This window comes from Plectropomus leopardus, chromosome 9 (assembly GCF_026936395.1).
Source record: "Plectropomus leopardus strain MGB_pleo_1.0 chromosome 9, ASM2693639v1, whole genome shotgun sequence".
Classification (NCBI taxonomy): Eukaryota; Metazoa; Chordata; class Actinopteri; order Perciformes; family Serranidae; genus Plectropomus; species Plectropomus leopardus.
In genome coordinates, this window is record NC_142184.1 from 33617355 (window position 1) to 33642522 (window position 25168).

Below are 25168 nucleotides of genomic sequence, written 5' to 3' on the forward strand. Positions count from 1 at the left end.
TTGAACTAACCAGAAAGTAAAAAGCGTGCAGTGGAGAGAATAAGAGGAGTCTTCGAGTCTTCAAGGGTTCAAACAAAAACAGGGTTTTATATATGAATATATATATATATGAATATATATATATATATATATATATATATATATATATATATATATATATATATATATATATATATATATATATATATATATATATATATATATATATATATATATATATATATATATATATATATATATATGACTGAGAAGTAGTTTTCAATTCAAAAGTCTTAAATGTAAAAACAATGTATGACAATTTTATTCCATGACTAGGAGAGCAAAACACATAATCACAGTAATGCACCTTTTCAGCTTTTGTGAATTTGTTTGCAATTGCAATTTAAGTAAATAAACCTCTTCTTTTTGGTTTCCTGACAGTTTTTTCTAATTTTTTTCTGTCATCTTTGCCCCTCAAATAACCATTTGATCCCTCTTTTGAATTTTTAACCCAGCAACATCAATTTATCAGAACAGCTTTTTGTTTACTGCCTTGGTAATAAGCTTTTAACACAGTTTTGAAAAGGACTATTCCACACACAAAAAACACACAAGTGGATCTGGTAATTAGTCAAAGTCAGAGGCAGCATGGACTTACCATGTGCAGCAAGCTGGAGTGAATGAAGGCAGCAGGCATTCTTTTTTGAAAAAGGAAAATAATGATGATATTACTGACAAGAGAGGGATAAAAGAATCTACAAGAGTGAACAGACTGATGGGAGACAGAGCACAAAGGTCACAGTCAGCAATCCGTGTGGTCCGAGGCCATGTGGCAGTGATGCTGTCGGTCCAGCTGTCTGAGACAGTGTAGGACACTGTCTCCTGTACCCCCTTGCTCTGCCCTAAAGCCCATCCCAACCCCTCCCTTACACCCCCCTTAAACTCAAAATCCCTGCCCCCTCCTTTCCCAGCGTTTCTCCTCATACACTGTCCTCCTTCTGCACCAATACTATGCATGTTTGTATGTATGGTGTGTTTGCCCCCTCCCTCTGTGACCTTAATTGCATCACAATGAGAGCTGTTTAGGGACCACGAGGTCTCTAACAGCAGGATAAGAAAATGTTGAAGACAACACATTATGTCATATAGGTTTTCATTCAATGAAAAATCACTACAACTTTTGACGATATGATCACAAATTAAGTCAACCTCTCTCATCTTTTACATGCTTTTCAAAAAAGAAAAAAAACAAATTAAAAGGAAACGTCAGTGATGTGGTATTATACTTTCATATATGTTAAGGTATCAAAATAGACTCTGGAGAGGTAAGGATTTCCTGACTTTTAGCCATAAAGCTCCAAAATACTGCATACTGCATTTCCATGATGCAGCTCAGTAGCATCTTTACATTAGTCCGGTAAGTCCCACTCAATAGAGTTCTCAGGGGATGGTGTTTGTCTTATCATTTGTTGACCGACAAAGAGGTTAGCATCGCCCCGGCTCCATTGTCAAAAAGCCTGTTACATTACTCCATTGGATTTTGGATCATTGCAGAAAATAATCTGGCAAACAACATTTAAGGTATTTATATGTTTTTTTCAGTAATTCAATAATCTTCACAAATGAACACCACTTTTCACATTTTTGAGGCCCAAAAGCAATTGTCCCAAGTAAAAAGCTAACATTAGGCTATTAATGATCTACCACGGTCACCACCAAAAAAGGCAGAATTTTTTTGTAAATGCTGTAAACTTTTTCTTCTGTAAAGTCGGACATTTCAACATGGAGGTCTGACTCTGTTTTGGAGCCAGCCTCAAGTGGCCATTTGATGAAGTGCAGTTTTAGGCACTTTCGCATTGGCTTCATTCTTCACCTTTAAGGTTATTGCTTGCCACAGACCTTAAGAACATTGACTTTGAGATGAGGGAACCTGGAGTGCTAAAATGGTCACTAATTTCCAGGTTTTAGGACTCATCCCCAGAGCTCTCTATAATACATAAATATCAACAGTGAAAAGGAACAAAAAAAACAGACAAAAAAATGACATAAGGACATGCCTAGGTTTCTCTTCCTTAAGCCCTGAGGCAACATAATTTCAAATTTGAAATCCCCAACAGTCTACTTGATGCCTGCCACCATGTGGACCCACCAGTTGGCCTGCACCTTCCAGCCCTCATTCTCACACACAGCGATTTGACGGAGGAAATGCTCTTTGGCCTCTGCCTCGACTTGTTCGTCCTGGAGCGCCTCCCTCAGGTAGCGCATGTCTTCTGCGGCGCTCAGCTCTGGGATGCCCGTCAGCAGCATGAGGGAGAAAAGAGTGATCAGCAGACGGGAGTGCGCACGCAGGGAGAGGTATGCTTGGGTGCAAGTGTCCTGATATGTGTAAAACAAGAGAGAGAGAGATGATAGAAAGAACAGAGAACAAGGACAAAGGAAAAAAGAAAGAAAGCTATAAGCAAATAAGCATTAAATATCTGAAGTACATTTATATAAATACATATACACATGCACAGTAGATCACTTGTCCGTTCACTTATGCAAACACATAATCATCCATCCCATATGTTATCGGATATGTTGAACATGACCCTAATAATGAAATGTTTTGTCAGAAACAGACAGAACAGACACATAGAATTGCATGCTCATTTCTATCAGTTATCTATTTCAGTCTAATAACTATATAATAGCCTTTGCATTCACAAGAATGAGACGCATGCAAGGTTACCCAAACTGAATCAGCTCATCCTTGAGTCTACGCAAATGTTTGCGCCAAATATGAAGAAATTCCCTCAAGGTGTTTTTATGACAGCACGTTCACAAGAATGAGACAGACAAACCTGACCTTTGTGTTATGACCACCCAAATCTAACCAGTTCATCTTCAAGTCCAAGTGGACATTTGTGATATATTTGAAGAAATTCCCTCAAGGTGTTTCTGAGATATCTCGTTGACAAGAATCGGCCGGACATACGGGCAGGCACAAGCACAACCGAGAGGATGGACTGACGGACAAACCGAAAACATAATTAGAGCTGGACCCAAATATTCGGACATTGACGTATTTGTTAAATGGGAAGGTATTCTGTTGTCAATGTAGGCATTCAGATTTTCTTGGGGTTTTTTTGCAGGGGACAAATGTGATTTCAGTGTTTGTCATCCTGCTGCTGTGCCTGTCACACACACGCTGTGTCGGTGTGAGCAGCACCGCAACACAAACAGGTGAGCCTTTTCCTGCAGCACAGAGCAGGCGGATTTCAATATCTCATTTAGAACACTGAACACAGGTTACTGTATTGCATAACTGTCTGAGTTTTTTTTTCTTACTTTACAAACTATAAAGTGTTGCAACCGCTGACAAGTAGTCAGAGGCACACTGGGCACTCTCTTTCATGTAACACGGAAGCTCTGTGGCGCACGGTGTCTCTCTCTTACATAATGGTGAGGGTTGTCGCTGGCGCTGAGGCATAAAAACTGCAGGCTTAACTTAAAATGAAACTATCATTATAATTGCACACTAACACACAGGGCTGGCCATTGGCATCAATAAATTTTAAAATAATTTGCTGCACCCGTTAGTGCCCTTTCCTTGTGTTCTGCATTGAAAATAACAAATTTACAAATAAAGAGAGAAATAATCATAAACTCAGAGCCCCTGTTGTTTCTCATCATTGACCTGCTGACCAGCCTGCACCGTGAGACCTGACGGCGCTGTGGACTGAAAGTGAAAGTCGGGGATGAGTTACTGATGCCTGACTGACACATGTCAACAGGCAGGTTATAAGTTATCTACGCTTACATTTTTTTAAAAATTAAAAATAAAGGTCGAAACCTTCAGGTGCTCAATTTAGAAAACTAAGAATAGAGGAGGAGGAAAAGAGGTATGTCTTCTTTTATAACATAAAAAAGGCTGTTTCGTGTGACGACGTTTCAGTTGTACAAGCTATCTAAGTTAAAATAAAGAAAAGCTAAATAATGATGCTATGATAGCTGCTGAGAATTGAAGAATGTTTATGAATCATCTGATTGTCAATTCAATCCCAATCTCACCTAGGGCACCAAAATGGCTGGAGCCAGCCCTGCTAACACATCCACACCTACACACACATAATCAGCTTCTCTCACCCTGAAGCGCTGAAAGTAGAGGCTGGTGCGCCCTTTGCTTCTGCCCATGACATACAGGAAGTCTGGTGTGAGGACAAATGGCACACGCTCCCTGTTCATGCCAAGAAAGCGCTTCCTGTTACCCAGGATGTGACCAAAGTCGATGTGAAACAGATTCCCTAAGAGGCCAAGGACATACAAAAACATTTAAGTACTTCGAATAAACTCATCTAATTCAGTGTTTTATTCATTCATTATCTTTTTCACCATTCAGTCATTCATTTGCATCTCTCAGGTTTACATGATCTGGATTGTTCGTATTTGAACAAATGCATACTGGTTTACCCAACCAAGATCAATTTACAGCCAGGGCAATGTGAACAAAACTTTGTGTTGCATACCTTGATCTGTGATCATGATGTTGTCATTGTGTCGATCTCCTATACCCAACACATAGGTGGCCACACAGTAACCAGCACAGGACTTCACAAACCTCTCCACAGTCTTGTAGTGCTGGAGTCAAATAAGATCATAGCAGTGTATTAATATAACTGGTATAATGTGGCAGAGCATGAAAATTGCTAATACAGCTAATATGTACATCTGCAATATTTTTATAACATCATTTATTTGAAATCAAGGGGACATATGTTGGTCTACTGAAAAGGTTTTATAGGTAGGTAAACGTGACAGTATGTATGCAAGTGTCCACTGAAAAAAAGTTTTACTGTATGAACACTGCTGAGGCCCTGAGGGTCAAAACACAACAACTTTTCAGAGGACACAACAAAATCTTAAAAAAACAAAAAACAAAAACAAAGCAGTATTTCACAAAACAGAACAATTTAGGAAACACAAAAACTTTTCACAAAACAACACTTTCACACACTTTTTTGGAGATGTTGTTGTGTCCTCTAAAATGCTGTTTTGGGAAATGTTCTTATTGTTTTGGGGGTTTTTTTCCCATTATGTATGTTTGTGACATGTTGTGTTTTGTAAAATATAGTGTTTTGTGAAATGTTGTGTTTTTTTTAAATATTGTGTTTTGTGAAATGTTCTGTGTGCAAAATGTGTTTTCTGAGATGTCGTGTTTACTAAAAATGTTGTATTTTGTAAAATGTTGTGTTTGTGAAATGTTTTTTTTAAAAAAATGTTGTGAAATACTGTGTTTTGGAAAATGTTAGGTTTTCTAAAAAGTTGTGTTTTGGGAAATGTGATGATTTTTAAATGTTTTAATCCTTTTAAACGTTGTGTTTTGTGAAATATTGTGTTTTGTGAAATGTTATGTGTCTGGAATGTTGTATTTTCTAAAATGCGTTTTCTGTTTGAACCCTGAGGGCCATGGTAGAGCGCAGTCAAAAAAAGAAACGACAGTTTTTCGGTGTTTCAATATGAGCAGCTGCACTAACCACCCAGCGTGTTGTTCAGCTGTCACCTCTTAAACAAGAAGACCCGGATGGAGCTTTTTCCTTTGTAGTGTAATACTAAAATTTGACTTGGGTCCAAATCACATAGAAAGCCTGGCTTTGAGTCCAGTCTGCATTTTCCATTATTACTTACTATTTCCTGGAGTGGACATTTGGACTTAAGCCACTCAAACAGAGCATCGTTTCTAAAGGCTCCGATTGTTCCTCCAAAGTTCCCCTGGATTGTGGCGATGGTCGCTGCATCCCTCACAATCTCAATCATACCTGTTGAGGAGAAACTTGATTAAATTTGCTATAAATGCTAACTAACTATTTAAGTTAAATGAACAGTGTTGAAAAGTGAATTACAGTGCTTGTGCATTAAGAATACCTGTTATTGCCTACTCAGTTTGTCTTTATCTCTTAGTTAGTTACGAAATCCTTTTCCATCCTGTAATAGGTGAGAAAAGAGCTCCACCAACTGGGAAGAGTGGTTGGGATATTTGACCCAGAACCCCTACTCACCATCAAATTCACACCAATACCCATAAAAAATATCACACTTGACAAGAATTAAATAGTAAATTATAAGACATGTAAACCCCTGTACAATGTTGTATAATGATCAGAATATGTCCACAATTTGTGACATTAAACAGTAGCAGCGCATTACATTGGGGCAGACGAGATTTGTGAGGCAAACAAATTATATGGCTTGTCACTCAAACACTAATGAAACACTAATACAGTAGATCGAGTACATGCATGGATCTCCACAAACGCAGCCCCGCTCCACAAATGCTCCTAGCCGTTCTTCCAAGGCTCTTTTGGGGCGGTCGTGCCTGGCGCGATGTGTCTTGGTGTGATCGCCTCCTTACTCTGCCTTACTCTGCTCTTCTGATTGGCGTACCCTGACATTCTTACCTTTACCCTAACCACCCTCAGTGCTTATGCCTAAACCTAACCAATAGTCTGATTGAAGGCCAGCCAATAAGAGAAAAGTGGGGCAGGTCATGCCTTCACAATTCTACGTTAAACAAAATGACATCAGGATGGTCGGATCAGTACAACAAACCCAGATTGTTAACCCAAGAGATTGCTGTTTGTGTCCCGTGTGAAACCAAAAGTCAGTGTTGAGTTATCTTAACTTATATACTAACTTATAACTCATACCTGACATATTTAACTTACAGCACATAGGTATCATAAGTAACTGAAATACTTAATTTAACTGAAACAATGATCTTTTCCTGAACCTAACTAAGTAGTTTTGTCTCTAAACCTTAAACCTCATTTCACAACGTTAAGCAAGTTTTTAAAACTGCAACCTATATATATCATTTTGGGAGTCATTTGTTATTCTGTTGTTAAAGTGATAGTTCAGGATTTTGTAAGTGGAGCTGTATGAGATACTTATGTATAGGCAGTGAATTACACACAGTATCTGGTGGTCGCTGCTTTCCTGGATGATATCAAAATGTGTTTTAGCCACATTAAAAAAGGCCTACCTAAAAATACAATATCAGTCTAAGTGGACGCTGTATTGAGAGTGTTTTCAACGTTAAGTTTCAGTCAGATCACGTAACAGCCACTAACTGCACATTCTGACCCATGCAGCTGACCAGCATCAGATGAGAAATGTAGTGCCAAAGCAAAAGGCTGTGTGACTGTGAGGTACATTGATGAAAAAACTCTAAATATAGTGTCCACTTAGACTGATATTGATTCTTTAGGCAGGCCTTTTTTAAGTGGCGAAAAAACATTTAGATATCACCCCCTGTAGGTTGCGCGAACAGGGAGCGCGCCGAGGGCCAGCTACTCTATGAAATACATTGACTCTACATCTAAGTATCTAATAAAGCCCCACTTCAAATATCCCGAATTATCACTTTAAGGTATGAGGGTGTGTGGATTTCTTGTGGGTGCTAATTTAGGAAACACTCTTTTGGGTCTTATTTGTGGGTAGGAATGAATGACCCTTGTGGTCGTAGGGTTTGCAGAACTACGTAATAATAAAACTACGTCATCTGATACAAATAAACAGGGAAAATGAAGACAACATTCTAAGTTATGTTAAGTAACTTGTAATCAGGTGTTCTGACTTTACAAGCAGTTATTGATTTGCAGCAGAAACTTTCAGATTATAAGCAGCTAACTGAATACATGCATTATAAACAGAAAAATGACCTATGTTGTGTCCTGTGGAGATGCAGCCATATGGAACAAGGTTAAGGTCCAGAGATTTCTCCTGCCAGATAGAGTCCATCACCACCAGAGTCTAAACAGGACGATATACAGTCAGCCGTCACTTTATCCAAGGTAAAATATATTCACCAACATTAAACACCCCCTTTTCAGTAACATGAGTAATGAAGGGGAAAAAATCCTTCCTGACCTGAATGATCAGCATGTCCTGTCTGAGGTCATCCCCCTGTTTGAAGATTATTCCGACAGGAGTCATAGAGGTGGGTGACGGCATGGGAGAGAACTCCAGCCACAGTGGCTTTTTCTTGGAGGCCATTACTTTGCATTTGTCCAGCTGGACAGAAGGACATGAAGAGAACAGATGTGTTTATGTCAAGCTTAACATTTCATAGCAAATGTTTTTTTCAGTGAAGGTGTGATGTGGACTGTATACTTAGAACTGCAGTACTACATGTTTACCCTTTTAAGTATTTATAAATGTTCTTCTAACATCAGAATAGGGAAATGACAAAATAGGTCAATTTCCACTGATGTTCAAAACAACACATGACCATCCCCACAAAGACATTATTACCATACTAAAAATCGCAGTTTTAAACATCTCTCCTTAATGTTATGAAACAGCCATCGTTAGATTTAAGCAACATAAGAAGATTACATTTCAAAAAATTAACATGGTTTGTCTTTAAATAACTCCTTTTATTACTAATACAACGTCCATTGTTGCATGACAGACTTCAAACATGTCACATGTATCACTAGCATAGTATGCAACAATTACTAGCATAGTATCCCACATTTGTTATTGAGATTTTATTTACTTTGGTCCATGAGCAAAGGTATCCTGGGTAAAAGTCCTGTGCTTGTTTGACCTGTTGCCCCTGGGGCCAGCCACTGACATCAACACTCTATGTGATTGTTTGGGGCCACAACTTGAGGGGGCCACACAATCAATGTGTGATTTGCTTTTTTTTTTTTTATATATATTACACATCACAGCTACATATCAATTTAAATAGATGCATAAGTAAACATACAACTACAAGGGTGAAAAATAAACCAGTAAAGTCAGTTTGTGACTTGCTCCTTGCTCCTCTGTGCGTAGCCATGGTGACACAACTGGCACACAGTGGGGGCATTCTAAGTATTACTGGTTCAATGTTCACTTTGAACCACTCCTGCAATAAATCAGGAGTGGTGCTGAATGACAGTTGAAAAGAAAAATAGTTTGAATGGTTTAATCTGCGGGTGTTTTTCTTGCTAGCACTCAGCATGCGGAGTTATTCTTAAAATAGCAGAGGACTTTCATGTAATATCCAACTGACATTGTTAATGGTCTCAAGGGGTTATTAGAATAAGGGATAATCAGCTCTCTCTTGCAACTGCATTTCAGGACATGTCATAGACTGCAAAAACACATTTTTTATTCAAGAATGGACTATGGACAGACCCTTAGGCTACTTCCCAAGAGCAGTTCAAAACCAGTACATCTCATATAAGCACAGATCTTTTGAGACATGGTATGGTCAGTCCACTTTATTTAAGGACGCACTTTTTTTTAACAGCCCTCTTACATATTTTATTTAGCTCTAACTAAACATGAAATGAGAAAAGATAACCATAACACTTTTTAACATTTGTCTATTATGAGAATGTTAATTTCTTCAATATTTTTGGTGTATATATTCATTCACACATTACATCAACAACATTAATTTTTCTATGTGTTGATGCGGCAATACCTGGGGTGAAGCGATAACATGAGTACACTTACAAGCATTATTTAAACTTTATAGAGGCTAGCTTTGCTTGTTAACCAGCCTCATATGCTTTCTTGCAACATGAAATTTGGGGTTTCATTCATCAGTTTAATATATATTCCATTATGTTTTGCTTCATTCTGTTTTGAGCTCAAGTGTTATTGACATTTTGTCAAATCAAATTGAATCAGTAGTCATTTCTCTTATGTGTGGATCCTGAACCAATAACTAAGGACAAATCTTGACCAGCTGGGAACCACTGCATTAGGATGAACCATACACAGAAGGTTATAAATGGCAAAGATCACTTAACATTTGTTTTATTCATCATCAACACACACAATTTGTGCGCGTGCGCACACACACACACACACACACACACACACACACACACACACACACACACACACACACACACACACACACACACACACACACACACACACAATCAGCATCCTTACCAGGATCCTTCCAGCTTTGATGCGTGGGTCAAATGGAATCAGGAATTCATTTGGAAGATTGCAGTTTTTAAGGAGTTCCTGAAGCTTGAGGGGAGCTAAAACCATAGAAATATAATAACACAATTAAGGCAAATGATGTGAAGCTAGTAATGCATTCTTTACGGACTAAGGTTACCTGGCAACTAATGATAACCCATGAGCACCCTTTACATTACATACATAAACAAACCCAACCACCCACATTTGCACAATTCATCATGGATTGGACATCCTGGTGGGTTTTTTTCAGTCTCATTGATGTTGGAAATCTCTTTTTCCTGGCAAACCAGGATGCTCAATTACGCTCAACAATATGCTCATTCATCTAATAATAATAATAATATAATAAACTTCATTTGTGTAGCAGCTTTCATACAAGAAATGCAGCCCAACGTGCTTTACAAGAAAGAAAGAAATGCACCACATCAAAGTGCCTCACATCAAAACACACAAAAGACAAAAAGACATAATAAAACCTTTATGTAAAAATAAAATAAAATCAGAATAGAATACATAGAATGCATCTTCAAATGAACAAAATCCACTTGATAAGGTACAAATTCCTTTGTTGTGTCAAACTTTTGGTAGTGCAGTGTAGTTCAAGTGAGAAAAGACCATAGCAGATGGTGAAGACATTGTAAAAACGGCGGAAACGAACAAATCGATGATATAGTGAAAAGAATTATCTGTTCACATGTCGTCTTGCATTTAATAGCCTCAAAGACCACCACTGTCTACCATGCTGCCTACATTAAAAGTTAAATCATTATGACCTCCTCCACAGTTGTCTCCTGTGTTGTTGTGTGAAAGTTTTGACTCCACCCTCTTGTGTCATCTATTGGCTGTATCTATGCCATCATAAAAGACGCACAGAGGTATGTGAGCAGTGAGGTTTTCAACGTTTAAAATGGACACATCTATTTTCATACGTAAAGGGAGTATGATGGAGGGGTTTGTGTACCCCCGTGTACCTAGCACCTGTGTTTTCAGGGAAATAGCAAGAATAATCTACAGATTATTACGAATCAAACACGAGATTTTGACTTCATTGTTCTGTAAAAGTATAGTCTACAATTCCATAAGAATATCTGTGTGTGTATGTGTCTTACTTGCAGGAGTGAGGTCGGTCTTGTCGGGGTAGAGTTTTTTAATCAATATGGCGACCTCCTGTAGGGCGTCCACAGCCTGGACCTGCTGGGTGAAGCTGTCGAGCATGGCCTGACCACAGCCCAGCAGGTAGGCCTCCAGAATCACAGCCATGCGCTGGCGGAAATATGGACACCCTGCCACCTCGCTGCGGACATACCAGAAGAAGAAGTGGCCGATCCTCTTGCTCTGTGTGAAGCGAAAAGGAGACGGTCGAGATGAGTGAGTGAATCAGTAAGCAGGATACAGTCACAGAAAATCAAATCAACAACTTAATATTTGAATAAGCTTGTCAGTAAAATGCCAAACCCATATATCACCATTTTTATGTCTGTCTGGTAAGACCGCACGATGTTGCAACTACAAAAACACAATGTTGTATCTTGTGTTAATCTGCTGTACGTGACTTAAATCATCCAAAGATGGAGTGCTGGAAACACTGACTCAAATTCAAATAAGTAATGATCATAAATGTCAAAAAGATGTGCCAGTAACTTCCTTATATATACTACTGTTGTGTACACCTGGTCCAGCAACAAGATCCAGATTTCTCAGTCATTAGTTCAAGGTCCACACATAGGATAATTATACTTAGAATAATATTCAATTTGATTTGACAAAATGTAAATAACATGTGGGCATAAAACAGAATAAACTGAAACATATTGCAAGAATAAAGTGCAAGCCAATTTTTTTGGCATCTTTTTGTTTTGAAAACATGCCCACTAAAGCAGTGGGCCTGCCAAAATAAATATTCACCAAAATTATACAATTTATCAAAGCCAGAAACTGTAAAAACAGGAGCTTTCTTTGGGTTTGCAAATTTCCCTCTGACACATCAGGGGGGACAAACGCTTCATGCATTTTACTTGTCACTGAGGGAGGCTCAAGGAAAAATATTTGTTTGTTGGTTGAAAAAAATTTTATGCAATTTTATTAAAAAAAAAAAGACAGAGAAAAAAGAGGTCAAAAAATAGTTACTGTTTAAAAAAAAAATCTGTCAGTCTACAGTAGGAAATTGCACTTTAAAATAAAGTGTGTTATTTACAAACTTGACATGGTAGCCAGTCACTTTTGAACTGTGACCCACCAGTTGGGAACCACTGGTGTACACTGAATGTTAGGATGCTGCATGACTCACCCGCAGAGCTCTTTGGATGAGATACCGAGCGAGGAAACTGTCATGGTAAGGTTCCACTTTGAGGGTCTGTATGAGTAAAGAGGAAAGAGGACAACTTCAATTTTTCTTCAACGCTTGGGCTTTTAGTAAACCTAAAAAAAATGTCAAGTACTTTTTCATAATAACAGTATACCAAATATACCGATCCTGAAGCGAAATGTGCTGCTGTCATCAGGGGCCACAGTAAAAACAATTTTAGCAACCTCAAAAGACCTAAAAAAAAATTAATATCGGTTTAAGTATGCACTATTCTGAATATTTTCACCTCTTTACTTTACACAAGGGCTGTCTTATTCCAAGGTAAAGCAGTGAAATGATTCCAAATATAAAGACTTAAACAGAATTTTTTGGTAGGTCGAGATGGCTAAAAACCTAACCAGCTGAGGCAGCATTTACTCAGCGCTGTTTCATTAATGCGACGTAGTGGTTTACTACCCATTAGTCGCTGAATTATATTTTTATTCTTTAGTTTACATATTTGTTCCTATTTTCTTGATCAGTTTTCATATAATAGGTGCGGATATAAATCTAAACTACTTGAAGCGATTGGAGTGGTGCTCCATGGAAAAGTACTCTTGAATCTTTTGTTATTTCTGTAGTTACTCCACACACTTTGTATGTGTCTTGAGAGCAGATATATTTTTGCTGCGTCTGTTCAGATACAAACACGTACCTGCACCAGCTGCAATAAATACTTCAATACATCATCATTGGACAGGCTCTCCAGTCTCTGGACTGCAAGTCCCCTGACCGTCACATCAGCAAAGTCCATGCTTAACAGCTCCAGGGCCACTGTTACATCCAGTTCTCCAGCGTCCCACATTCCCAGTAGCCAGTGGATGTCCTCAACAGCTCTACGGTTCATCCAATTAACATTGCGCAGATAATGGGGTAGATTTGAGGCGTAGTGGATGCTCTCTTCATGGAATCTTTTGAGGCAAGCCCTGTTGGTGTTGGTGACTGCAGATGGGGATCTGAGAAGTACAGTGTCAGGAGATGAGTCCTGTTTGACATGCAGAGAGGAAGAATGTGCACTGGATATGTTGGAAGGGGGTGAGGAGGAGAGTGCATTAGAGGAGGCAGTCGATGGTGGCACATTGGTGGAGCATTCAGAGGCGCTGAAGTGATTTGGCAGAACCACAGGGAAGCTGTAGCGGTCTAGCAGGAAGCTGATGGCCATGGAGTCCGCTATGTCTGGGTTGGTAGCAGAGGATAGCTTGTCCGCCAGGTAGGTTGGCCTGGTGATGGCCTCATCCTCCAGGTCAGGATAGGACCACATGTGCATAGTGTAGGGGCCCTGGCTTAGGACAGACCTGCAGGAGGGAACAAGTGTGCGATTTGAAAAGATTTGTTTTAAAATTGGTAAAACAACAATGCTGCCAAAGAATTATGATACTTTTCAGAGAAGTGATTGTAACAATACTAACTACTAACTGTATGTAGCTATTGTAGCGATTTGCCTCTTTCGCACTTACACAGGTGTGTGTAAGTGGGAGAGGGAGGTGAGAAAGACTGGAGGCTGGAGCAAAATTAAACTGTCGCTAAACATATAAAATAATCAATTTAGTTGGGGGAACAATGGCGGCGGCGGCGGCGGCGGCGGCAGTGGGTGCTGCTGGTGGAGGCTCTACGTGCCCTCGCACAAAACCTGCAATTTATGAAACGGATAATGGGAAGGTGATAGTGGAAGATGAACTGTTAAACTTTATCGTGGTGAAAATGAAGACACTCAGTCATGATGAAATAGTTTTGCTGACAACAAACAATTTTTCATCTGAGTGGATTGAGGAGTCCAAGCGGCTTTTGTTTGATGTATGCCCGAATACCACGCTACGCTGTGTCGTGCACAAAGGCCCACAGAAGGACATGAATAATATCAAGGCCTGTCTGAAGGTGCTAAATGAGTGCGGTGAAAATATCCCGTGGTTTGTTTCACATTACTTAGATGAATTGCCACCTGTTGGGTTTGGCAACATGGATGCCTCGGCGTTGCTTAGCCGAGTGGAGCAGCTGAGCCAAGAAGTCTCTGGCCTGAGGAGGGCATTGGAAACACAGGCAGAAGTAAGTGAGAACTTGGGGGCAAGTGTTGCGGCCATGGATCGCCGAGTGACAGCGGTGGAGACGCACCGCATATCGGACTATGACCCTATGACTGCCAGCATCGTACGAGAGGGGGTACGAGGGCTAGCAGGCCATGCTCGTCAGGAGGAGTCCAAAACGTCTCCCGCTGGGAAGTCGCGTCTCCTGGGACTGGACACCGGGATCGCCAGTACCTCATGCGGGGGAGTGAAGGGACTGGTGGGCTCCGCTCCACAACAGGAGCTCCTGGATGTAGCAGTAACTTCGCCACGATCACAACTACAGTCCCCACAGTGGAGCGTTGTTGTGAAAGAAGGTCGCAAAAAGTCGGGGTCTCTTAAAGTAACTGTTCCACCGAAACCCCATAATAAGCAGAGGAATGTGGGAATAATTGGAACCGGTACTGAGAGCAACATTGGAGTGGTGACAACAAAGCTGGTGAATGTGTTTGCCACTAGGTTCTCTCCCACTCTTGATGCAGACACGCTACATGACTATTTATCTGAGAAACTGGAGAATGAAACAGTGACGTGTCGGAAGATCGAGTCGACCCGTAGCAGGTACGGCTCATTTCACATCACTGCTGAATGTAACAATGTTGCTGATATGTACGATCTTACTTATGTTCGCCACTATTATGAAGCCCGTGGCTCCAAGGTTTTTGGCAGTGAGGGGGGGAGTGAACTGAAATGCTATGGTACACCTGCAGCTCCACATGAGAGCCAGTCTGCATAGCAGCTGCTATGATATGAAGTAATCTCCCTATGAACATCTGTGTCGTGTGTAACAATGCGCGTGGGCTGCGTGTTGGCCACAGTGAAACTGATAAATCACGCCGTGTTGTTGTGGACAAATTGATGGAGAGATGTGACATTCTGTGTGTCCAGGAGACGTTGCTGGCTAAACAAGATCTGGAAGGACTAAATTCTATACATAGGGACTTTCATGGGGCAGGTGAACCAACAACTGATCTAAGTGCTAAAGTCGTCAGGGGGAGGAGTCCAGGCGGGGTAGCGACGATGTGGAATAAAACATATGACCAGTTGGTCAATGTTATAAGATTGGGAGTTGACTGGGCTATTGGGATTGAGCTGTGTTGTAATGATAAGAAGATAATAATTTTGAATGTCTATACGCCATATGAGTGTACACAAAATGAGGATGAGTATCTCAGTAGATTGGCATTTATCATGTCTTTTATTCAGGATAATCCTTCTACTTGTATTTATGTTGTTGGTGACATGAATGCTGATGTAACTGATGCCAACTCTTTATTTGGTAATCATTTAATTCAGTTTTGTTCAGACAGTGGATTGATTATATCTAGTAAGGTACTATTGCCAAATGATAGTTATACTTATATCAGCGAGGCCTGGCACTCTACTTCCTGGCTAGATGCCCACGACTCCATTGATATGATGAAAAGTGATTATGATCTGGCTACTACAGACCATATACCTTTTCTCATGGTGCTGAATACAGGCAACTTACCAGTGTTGTTGCCTGTGGATAATGGCATTGATGTAGGGAAAATAGATTGGTCAAAATTGTCTAAGATTGTCTAAATGTCTAATATTAAGGTCCCAAAAGATGCCTTATTGTGTCGGGATATGAACTGTAAGAATGTACAACACTGTAAGGAATTATCTTCCCTGTATGAAGCTATTGTGGAGTCTCTCGGTATCTCGAGCAGGCCCCAATATAAATATAAGACAAAAGTGTGCAATGCTAAGCCAGGCTGGAAGGATCATGTAGAAGAGCTCCATGAAGAGGCTCGAAATGCTTTTAAAAAATGGGCTGAGTCAGGCAAAAGTAGGCAGGGCCCCTTGTTTGAGAATAAAAAATGCACTAATGCTAGATTTAAATATGCACTTCGCTATATTAAAAGAAACGAAAATACTATGAGGTCAGATTCACTGGCAAGGAAGCTGCAAAAAAATAATGTTAATGACTTCTGGAAAGAAATAAAAACTATTAATAATTGCAAAACATCTCTTCCATCTGATATAGATGGTGTGAGTGGTTCTGATGAAATTTCACAGTTGTGGCGGAAACTATATTATGAACTGTTAAACTGTGTAAAAAATAATCTGTTTGCAGTGGATAATGTAGAGTTTAACGATGATGTTATTGTTACTTCTGCTGAAGTCCATGAAGCAATATTGAAGTTAAGAGATAATAAGGCCTGTGGTCTGGATAATATTACAGCTGAACATCTTAAGCTTGCCAGTAAGAAACTGTGTCCCCTGGTGGCTTTATGCTACACAGTTTTTTTTGTCCATGGAGTCTTACCTGACTCTATGCTGTCTGTTGTGTTAGTACCAGTTATCAAAGATAAAGTGGGGAAGCTGAACAGCTCAGATAATTACAGGCCAATAGCTCTGGCCAGTGTCATGTCCAAAGTACTGGAGACAGTTCTACTATGTAGACTTGAGAGGTACGTCCTGTCTACTGACAACCAATTTGGTTTTAAACGAAAGCATGGCACTGATTTATGTATTTTTGCATTAAAGGAAATTTTAGATAAATATAAAAGGCAAAATTCCACAATGTTCATGTGCTTCATTGATGCTTCTAAAGCATTCGATCGTGTTAATCATGAGAAACTATTTGCAAAATTGTCTAAAAGTGGGGTCCCTGGTTTTTTAATTAGAATCCTGGTTTATTGGTACTCACATCAGACAATGAGAGTGAGATGGGGGAATGTAACATCTATTCCCTTCCATGTGACCAATGGTGTTCGCCAAGGCGGAATTTTGTCTCCTTTTCTTTTTAATATGTATATGAATGATTTGTCTTTGATTTTAAATGCATGTGATACAGGCTGTAGGGTTGGTGATTCACTAATTAATCACCTTATGTATGCAGATGATTTGGTCATTTTTAGCCCATGTAGTGCTGGTCTCCAACAGCTTCTGAGAATATGCACACAGTATGGTACTGACTTTGATATAAAATACAATGCTAAAAAGAGTAAGATCATGATTGTCAGAAGTAGAGAAGACAGACGGTCAACCTTCCCTGACTTTTATCTGTCTGGCACTGCACTTGGTGCGTGCAGTGAGGTTACATATTTGGGCCATGTTATTGCAAATGACCTGTCTGATGACAAGGATATTTATAGGCAGCGTCGGAAGCTGTATGCACAAGCGAACATGCTGAGTCGTAAGTTTAGCATGTGCTCTGTTTCTGTGAAGATCTCACTCTTTAGAGCATATTGTACACCTTTGTATACTGCCTACCTGTGGTGTCGTTATAAACAAGACAGCATTAGAAAACTCACAGTGGCCTACAATGACAGCATGAGGCTGCTGCTGAGAGCTCCAAGAAGCTCCAGTGCAAGCCATATGTTTGTCAGTGTCGGGGTACCTACCTGTTCTGCTGTTTTACGTAACCTGATGTATAGATTTATGTGTAGGGCATCTGAGTCAGAAAATGACACAATCGCTGTTTTGACTAACCCTGTACGCAGTTCTGTGAGATTTTGTTCCAGACTGTGGAACCATTGGCGAACTTATCTGTATGTTAGACACTGAACATTGTGGAAGGCTCTGTTTTTGTTTTGTTGTTGTTGTTTTTTTTTTGTTTGTTTTTGTGGCTTACTGGGTTTTTTTGTTTGTTTGTTTGTTTTTTGTTTGTTTGTTTGTTTGTTTTTTCCCTTCTTCTTTTTAACTGTGATATGGATCCCACTGGGTCTGAAATAAAGAATAAAGTAAAGTAAGTATTTTTATGCTTGCCTCTATTGTGAATTAATGGAAGTCATTTATATGTTCAGTATATAGGGGAAGAAAGGGGAAAAAATATTTGGATATTAGTTTAGCATGTGTAGGATGACAATGCATAAATCAACTTTCGGGAGAAATACATTGATAGAGTATCTAATTTTGTTATGTAATCACATGAAAATTCTAATCTTGTAAAGGGGCGTATACATGCATACACGTTGGACCTGGATTTTTTTTGTGAGGCAATGTCATGTCAACCTCAAAATGCAGAAACTGGCCGTGACATAATAGACAAAAATACATATTCATATCCACAGCATTGTGGGCATTCAAAGTGTCAAGGGACCAGAAACGGTTAAGAATTAGGAGAAATAAGATGCATTTGAGAATAGTTAATGATGTATAGTTCTATGTTGTTTCCCTTCACAATGCTATAAAGTTTCCAAGCACATTCAGCTTTCTGAGTGCTGATGCAGGGAATTCTATGAAAGCTCTTCAGGAACTTCAAAAGCAGCGTCCATGCTGAACTTTGCTGCGGGACTGAAATTCTTGAAAATAGAAACTTTTAAAGTTAATCTCAAGAAGGCCCATACAGAAATGTGTGTACCAAATTTTAACACGTTTAACACAAAAATCTCTGCTTGCAACTGCTTTGGGAAGAATACTTTTACATTAAAAAGTTGTAATTGATATTAAAAACCTGACCTGTGATCAATGAGGAGAAGATTAACAAAGTAGAGCACCTTCCCCTTCCTTTTCTGCAGGTCTGATGTTTTGTTGACTGAGGGCTTACGGTCTGGGGAATTGTCACCACCACTTGAATTAATAGTGAAACCCAACTTGGCTCCACGTGGCAGATCCCTGAGAATAACATCGAAGTCCAGCCACTCATTCCACAGCACTTCATCTGCGAACGCCTTTGGAGTTGAGGACACCGAAGAGAGAACCTTGTTACCGTAGAGTATGGATGCTGTAACATAAACACACTGAGGGCATTTGCTTGGAAGTTTTGGGATGTCAAAGCCAAGCAATTTCACTCGGAGTCTTCTGTTGCAGTCCCACAAGGAGATCATAAAGATATCGTCCAAATCCTTCCCGTCAAGGCGAAGATCATCATGGGAGCTGAACTCGCCACTGGAATCATCGACCAGGGGCCAGTCCACAAACTTGACGGACTCATCGGCGAGCTGCGACACGGGGACCACAGAGAGGTGGAGGTCTTGAATGGTTTTCATGCACTGTCGAACCCAGAGGAAATTGCTCAGGGGGAAATCTCCAGATAAAAACTCCTCTCTCCCGGTGACCTTCAACACCAATTTTTCCGAAGTGTCATAATCAACCTTCTCGTCTGCCATCACCCTTTTAAAAACCTTCAGAAGAAGATTTGGAGTTGTGCTAAAATCCACCTGTATGCTGAAGCTGATCTTGTTCATGTAATGGAGGGCTACAGGGAGCTTCCTGTTTATCTGGTCCTGTAGGTCAGTTGAAATGGGGGCGTGTGTGATCCAAGGCTCTGTAGCGTACAACACATCATTCCGATGCCTCATTTCTTGTCTCCTAGGAGATGCCAGTTTCCTGCGGGTGAATGTGAGCTCACCGAGCCTGTCAGACGCTTCTTTCTCCAGGTCGTGTCCAATCAGGTAAGCCAGACACTGCTGCTGTTTCTTCCTCTCCTCTGAATCAACTACCACAAGTGGTTTTACCACCATGTGCGCCAACAGACGCCCAGAGTCGTCACATGACCATGGAATGTCAAGCGTCCTGATAACCTGACAGTCATCGTAGGCCTCATACCAGTCTTCCCCCCTGGCATATAGCAGAGTGTATTTCTCTGGATCCAGTATTGCAAGTGGGTCTGGGTGGCAGTTTTGTTCCTGTGCCTGAAAGCAGAGACAAATATTGGAAAAACTTTGATGTTTGCAACTTCATTTTATATTTAAACTAAAAGTCTACAGCTACAGTAGCCACCCTGTGAGGTTTTATCATAAACTGCACGTAACATAACGCACAGATGTGCTTTAAGCTAAATGCTACTGTCAGCATGCTAATATGCTTATGATGATAACTTCTTAGTTGAACATGCTGTGGGGAAGTCTTTAGTTTTGCAGATATTTTGAGAGACACCATAGTATCTGCCAAATCAATTGACCTGGTAATGTATTAAATAAAAAGTCAACAAAGTTATTACAATTCATCTTGAGAAGGACAAGAATTTATGTACCAAATTTCACAGAAATTCAGTTAATAGTTAATAGATTTTATTAATATATGTCACTAAAAACCAAAAACCTCATGGTGTCGATAGAGGAAAAGTCAGAGGATCACTAAGGTCATTAAGATTCATCCCCTGGGCTCCATGAATAACTATACCAACTTTCAAGACAGTCCACACAAAAGCTGTTAACAACTGTGGAATGTAACTAATAATTCAAGTACTATATGTATGTATGTGTAAAAACTCAGGGTACATGCAGTATTTAAAACTGATCTATGTTCTCTTCAAAGCTAGACCCCAATACTACTGTTTTAGTGAAAATGCATGTGTTTGGGAAGTATGGCATACACCTGGATAAATGGATTGGGTAATACTGCACAAAATGTGAGTTTCTGAACAGATGTTTTGATAGTTTTGCTGTTGTTTAACAATTCAGTCAATTAATAATTCAATATGCTTCCCTTTTCTGTGGAGGCATGCAAAGAGTTGTCCTCACAAAGTCAAGGTAACATGGCATGAGCATGGTGAAGCCAACACTTAGGTGCTAAAAACTACTGTTGCTTGATTAGCCACTTGGGGCTGATTCCAAAAGTCTGTCAATCCCCAAAGAGCCCCACATTAAAACTGACATGTATACAGCCAAATGAAAAAAAACTGTTTTAGTCACCATAACTTATTTCCCAGTTCGCAACATACAGGGGGTGATTTGTTTTTACAACTTCCCCATTTACATTTGATTAAGGCTTGAAGTTATGTATAACTAAAAGCGGGTCTCTCAGAGCGACAGGCTTCTCAGTCTGATCCACCACTCACTCCTCCACAGCTCCACACTTTCACACAAATTTAGTCACTTTTGGCAAAAAAAACACAAAACAAGAAAAACAAATGGCTAGCTATATCCTATCACAGTATGCTGTGTCCAGATTCTTTCAAGCTTTTGGAAAGGCTGGACCAATAATTTTAGTTGCCTTCATTAGTTAGTCTGTCTTTGTTTTTACTAAAAGATTTTTTTTTTTGAGTTTCAGTTAACTGTTTTTCCCCTCCTGTGTTCCTGTACTGCCTTTCCCTCCTTAACCCATGTACACACCTGTCCTGTCACAGCCTCATTCTCCCAGCCAATCAGCGCGCTGGCTGTTCTTCTGCATCTTTATTGCTCATCAGTCTAGTTCCTACTTCTGTTCTGGTTTTTCAGATCAGTCATTGTTGGATCCTTGATTTGATTTTGTGATGATCAGTAGATGTATCCTTGAAACAAAGTGATCTGTTGTGTGCCTGCTGCCTGCAGTCTTTTGCATTTGGGTCCACCTGCTTCACATTCATGACAGGTCTATTATTTGAAACAGTCTATGGGCAAAAAAACCCACCTTGTTTTCAGGTCATTTTGTTGTGACTTTTTTTCCCACTAATTTCTCACTCTTTTTTAAAATGTCTTGTTAAATTGCTTATTGCCTTCTCCCGATGTTTTTGAAAGAAATCAAACCCAGGTTTCCACCAACCAACATCTCCATCAATGGCAATATAAGGACTGTTCCTGGTCCTACTCCCCCTTCCTAGTTCCCAACAATTTCCACTAGGAACACCTGAACAAAAGGTCAATATCTGTGCCTCAGGAAATATTCAATTAACAAAGCATTTATCTGTAAAAGTGCTCTAGCGTGTACCCATTGCAAAGACCAGCTATGAATTTTTATATATAGAATTAAATGCAAAAAAAAAAAAAAACCCTGAAAGAATTCAAATTTTAAAACATTAACCCCTCCAATAGAGATTTGCCTACCTGCATACCGATGCATAGCCGCAGCTGGTAGACACTGCACTGCGCAGGGAGGATGACTGAGACTGACTCGCAATCCATATTGACATTGTAATCCTCATCAACGGACGCCTGTGGGGGACCAGGCTGCAGCTTACAGATAAACCTCAGGTTGTTCTCAGAGAAGCTCTGAGTTGTCGTCCCTGACAGAAGGTCAGCATGTGAGGCGACAGCCCGATTCAGCAGCACTGTGGGATCCATCGATATTTAGGAGAGCAAATCCTGAGATAAAATATGTTTTTTAAAACTCAGACATTGAGTGGTGCTCTCTTAAGATCCTCAGGTGGAGTGTGCTCGAGTCTGTACCTGTTTGACTGGGTGAGACTGTGTGTTCCCTTTTTGTGTTTGTCCGCAGCACTTCCTCATTCTTTTATGAAAACTAGTTTAGAGATAGATGCTAACAAAGCATTTACTGACACTGTGAAGGAGCTGACTTCCTTGTTCCCTTTTTGCAATTAGGTAACAAATGAAAATAACCTTTTCAGGCATTATCACATTTCTGGGCCTGGGTAGATAGAACTTTTACACTGTTATATTTTAACACAAATGCAATATGAAATGAAATGTCTTGGTTTACCAGTCAACATTTGTTATGCGCTCAAAAATATGGTGACAACAACAGAAAGGAAAGTGTTAATTATCAAACAGGTTGAAAGGGAGCAGTGCTAATGACTTACAGGAATACACCCAACCTGTTTGGGTTGTTTGGCTTGTAACTCTGTGAATGCACTGTAGAGTGGATTATGAAATCACCTTTAATTCACCTATCTTTAATTCAAAGGTGCAGTTACTGATATTCAAGTGGGTCTTTGCACACGTGTCATAATGTATCAGGGCAGGTTATTAAGTGGTGCTTATCACTGCCAGTCACTTTATATTTACCTCAAGAGCTGATGTAAATCCAGGTCTCAGAACCAATCACCAAGCTCTCTTCACTTAAGCGACAAAATTTATACAACCTGCACAGTTGCAAGGTGGACACCCAAAACTAGGGCTGGGAGATATGGGCTGAAAATTATATTGCAATATTCTTAGGCTATTTCTCAATACTCAATATATATGTGTGTGTGTGTGTGTGTGTGTGTGTGTGTGTGTGTGTGTGTATCGTATGTATCGTATATATCATATATAATTTTAAATTTCTTCAAAAGCACTAGAGCAGGTGCACTAGAGTCAGCCAAGCTCCACTAACCCAAATGGGGATAAAATGATTGAATCCCGTGGTACTTCTAAAATGAATCATTTTGCAGGAGTTGTGATGCTCAAAAGATCGTATCCGCTAATTGTTCTCTTTCACAATGCCAGTCTATGGAAAAAAAGTCTTTTGGGGCCTCATGACATCACATGACAGACTTGTAACTTGTAATTCTGTGTTTGGCCGGTATGTTAATGTGGTGACATTTATAGCCCTGCACTGTTCCAGGGGGTAACTGTGAGTGACAATGCCAATATATAACCAGATGCTATGAGTGCTCAACCCGTAGGGCCTGCTTTAATATCACTCACGCTTGTATCACTCTGCGCACAAAATACACTTTTCAAAATCAAGCTTTAAAATTTTTTACACATGAATAGTATTTTCTACTTTCACCAGTTAATTTTTTAACCAACATCAGTCCTAATCATAATTATCAAATATTCGTACATTTTTCAGAATTCTATCCCTTTAAATATCAGGTATTTGTCGTGATGCCATCATGTTTTTGGATAAAAAGAACACATAAAATTGATTATTTTCAATTTACTATGTACTAAGTTGATATCTTTTGTATTACCACAGCCTGGAATATTTCAATGAGTAGCATCAACACTGATTTTTATATATAATTATTCTTTGTGCAGTGTAAAGTACTCACACTCATTCCGCTCTGCACAAAAATATGCACCTTTCAAAATCAGGTTATAAAAAAATATTATACATCAATATAATTTTACTTTCACTGAGTTTATTTTTTAACCAACATTAGTTCTAATCATAAATATCAAATATTCATTGATGCCTTTTTTAAAACATTTTTATTATCACAGCCTGGGATATGTCAATGATTCATCGTAACATTGATTGTGACAGTGCACTTAGTGGAAATAGCATGTATTTTGTCTATATGCCAATATGGTAAAAATGATGTCATCAGGTTGAAAATAGTACAAATTCCATGGAAAAATCCCAAAATGACACCAAGAAAAACTACAGTGCATGTTTTTATACTTTGATGACTGTGGGATCAAAACTGCAGTTTGAAATGGTTTCATTCAGACTGTTGAGTGCATTTTTTTTGCACTCAACAGTCTGAATGAAACAATTTCTTGCCAAAATACAGCCAAAATGATCAAAAAATGAAGAATAAAAAGTGCATAAAATGACCCAAAAAAGTCCCTTGGGGTTAAACATAACTGTAAAGAAACTAAATCATGCTATGAAATACTGTCAGGAATACAGGTGAAATGTGTTGCAGTAAACATTTAAGTGAAACATTAAGCATCAACATTTTGTGACTGGGCACATCAGTAGGTCAATACTAAATTAATATAGTGATCTTTGTGAATGTAGTATAATGTAGTTCATCTTTTGGAGGTACATAACTTCTCTTTAAGTCAAATTAAAGGGAAGAACAGTGATACTGGAGGCATTGTCCTGTATAGAAATATAAGCTAGAAGAGGAAGTACTGTAGTTCTCCTTTGAATTCTTCTAATGCGAAAAAAATAAATAAATAAATAAGACAGGCAGACTGTCATTCTCCTTCCAGGATTTAGAGGTTTAAGAATGGCCTTTTTTGTATTTTGTGTGTCTGAATTCTACCTGTGGTGTAAGTGGCTGAACGTGACTCACTTTGTTTTTTAAAAAGTGGCACAAAAATGCTTTAATAATAATAAAAATAATAATAAACAATATTTCTATAGTGCTTTTCTAGACCAGAGTTACAAGGTGCAGTTCATTTCTTTTTTAACTTAAAAATAACTGGCGGTGACTCCATTTAAGATTAAACAGATATCATAAGGTATGCCTCCTCTTAGAGTATTACCTTTCAATTTAATTCCTATCCTCTTTTTC

At 39.3% G+C, this 25168-nt stretch overlaps 2 protein-coding genes across 2 annotated transcripts; one reads left to right on the forward strand and one right to left on the reverse strand.

Moving 5' to 3' along the window:
- Window positions 1-272: 272 nt before the first annotated feature.
- LOC121946903 (phosphatidylinositol 4,5-bisphosphate 3-kinase catalytic subunit gamma isoform) lies at window positions 273-22418 on the reverse strand. Its single transcript, XM_088082584.1, has 12 exons — window positions 22080-22418; window positions 18793-19967; window positions 12957-13596; window positions 12245-12310; window positions 11067-11292; window positions 9919-10013; window positions 7888-8031; window positions 7680-7770; window positions 5647-5777; window positions 4488-4599; window positions 4108-4265; window positions 273-2355 (listed from the first exon to the last, which is right to left on the reverse strand). The coding sequence occupies exons 1-12, from the start codon at window positions 22314-22316 to the stop codon at window positions 2098-2100; spliced, it is 3333 nt and encodes a 1110-aa protein (XP_087938710.1). The 5' UTR covers window positions 22317-22418; the 3' UTR covers window positions 273-2097.
- LOC148188782 (uncharacterized) lies at window positions 13862-15097 on the forward strand. The gene has a single exon (XM_088081467.1). The coding sequence runs from the start codon at window positions 13862-13864 to the stop codon at window positions 15095-15097; it is 1236 nt and encodes a 411-aa protein (XP_087937593.1).
- Window positions 22419-25168: the final 2750 nt, after the last annotated feature.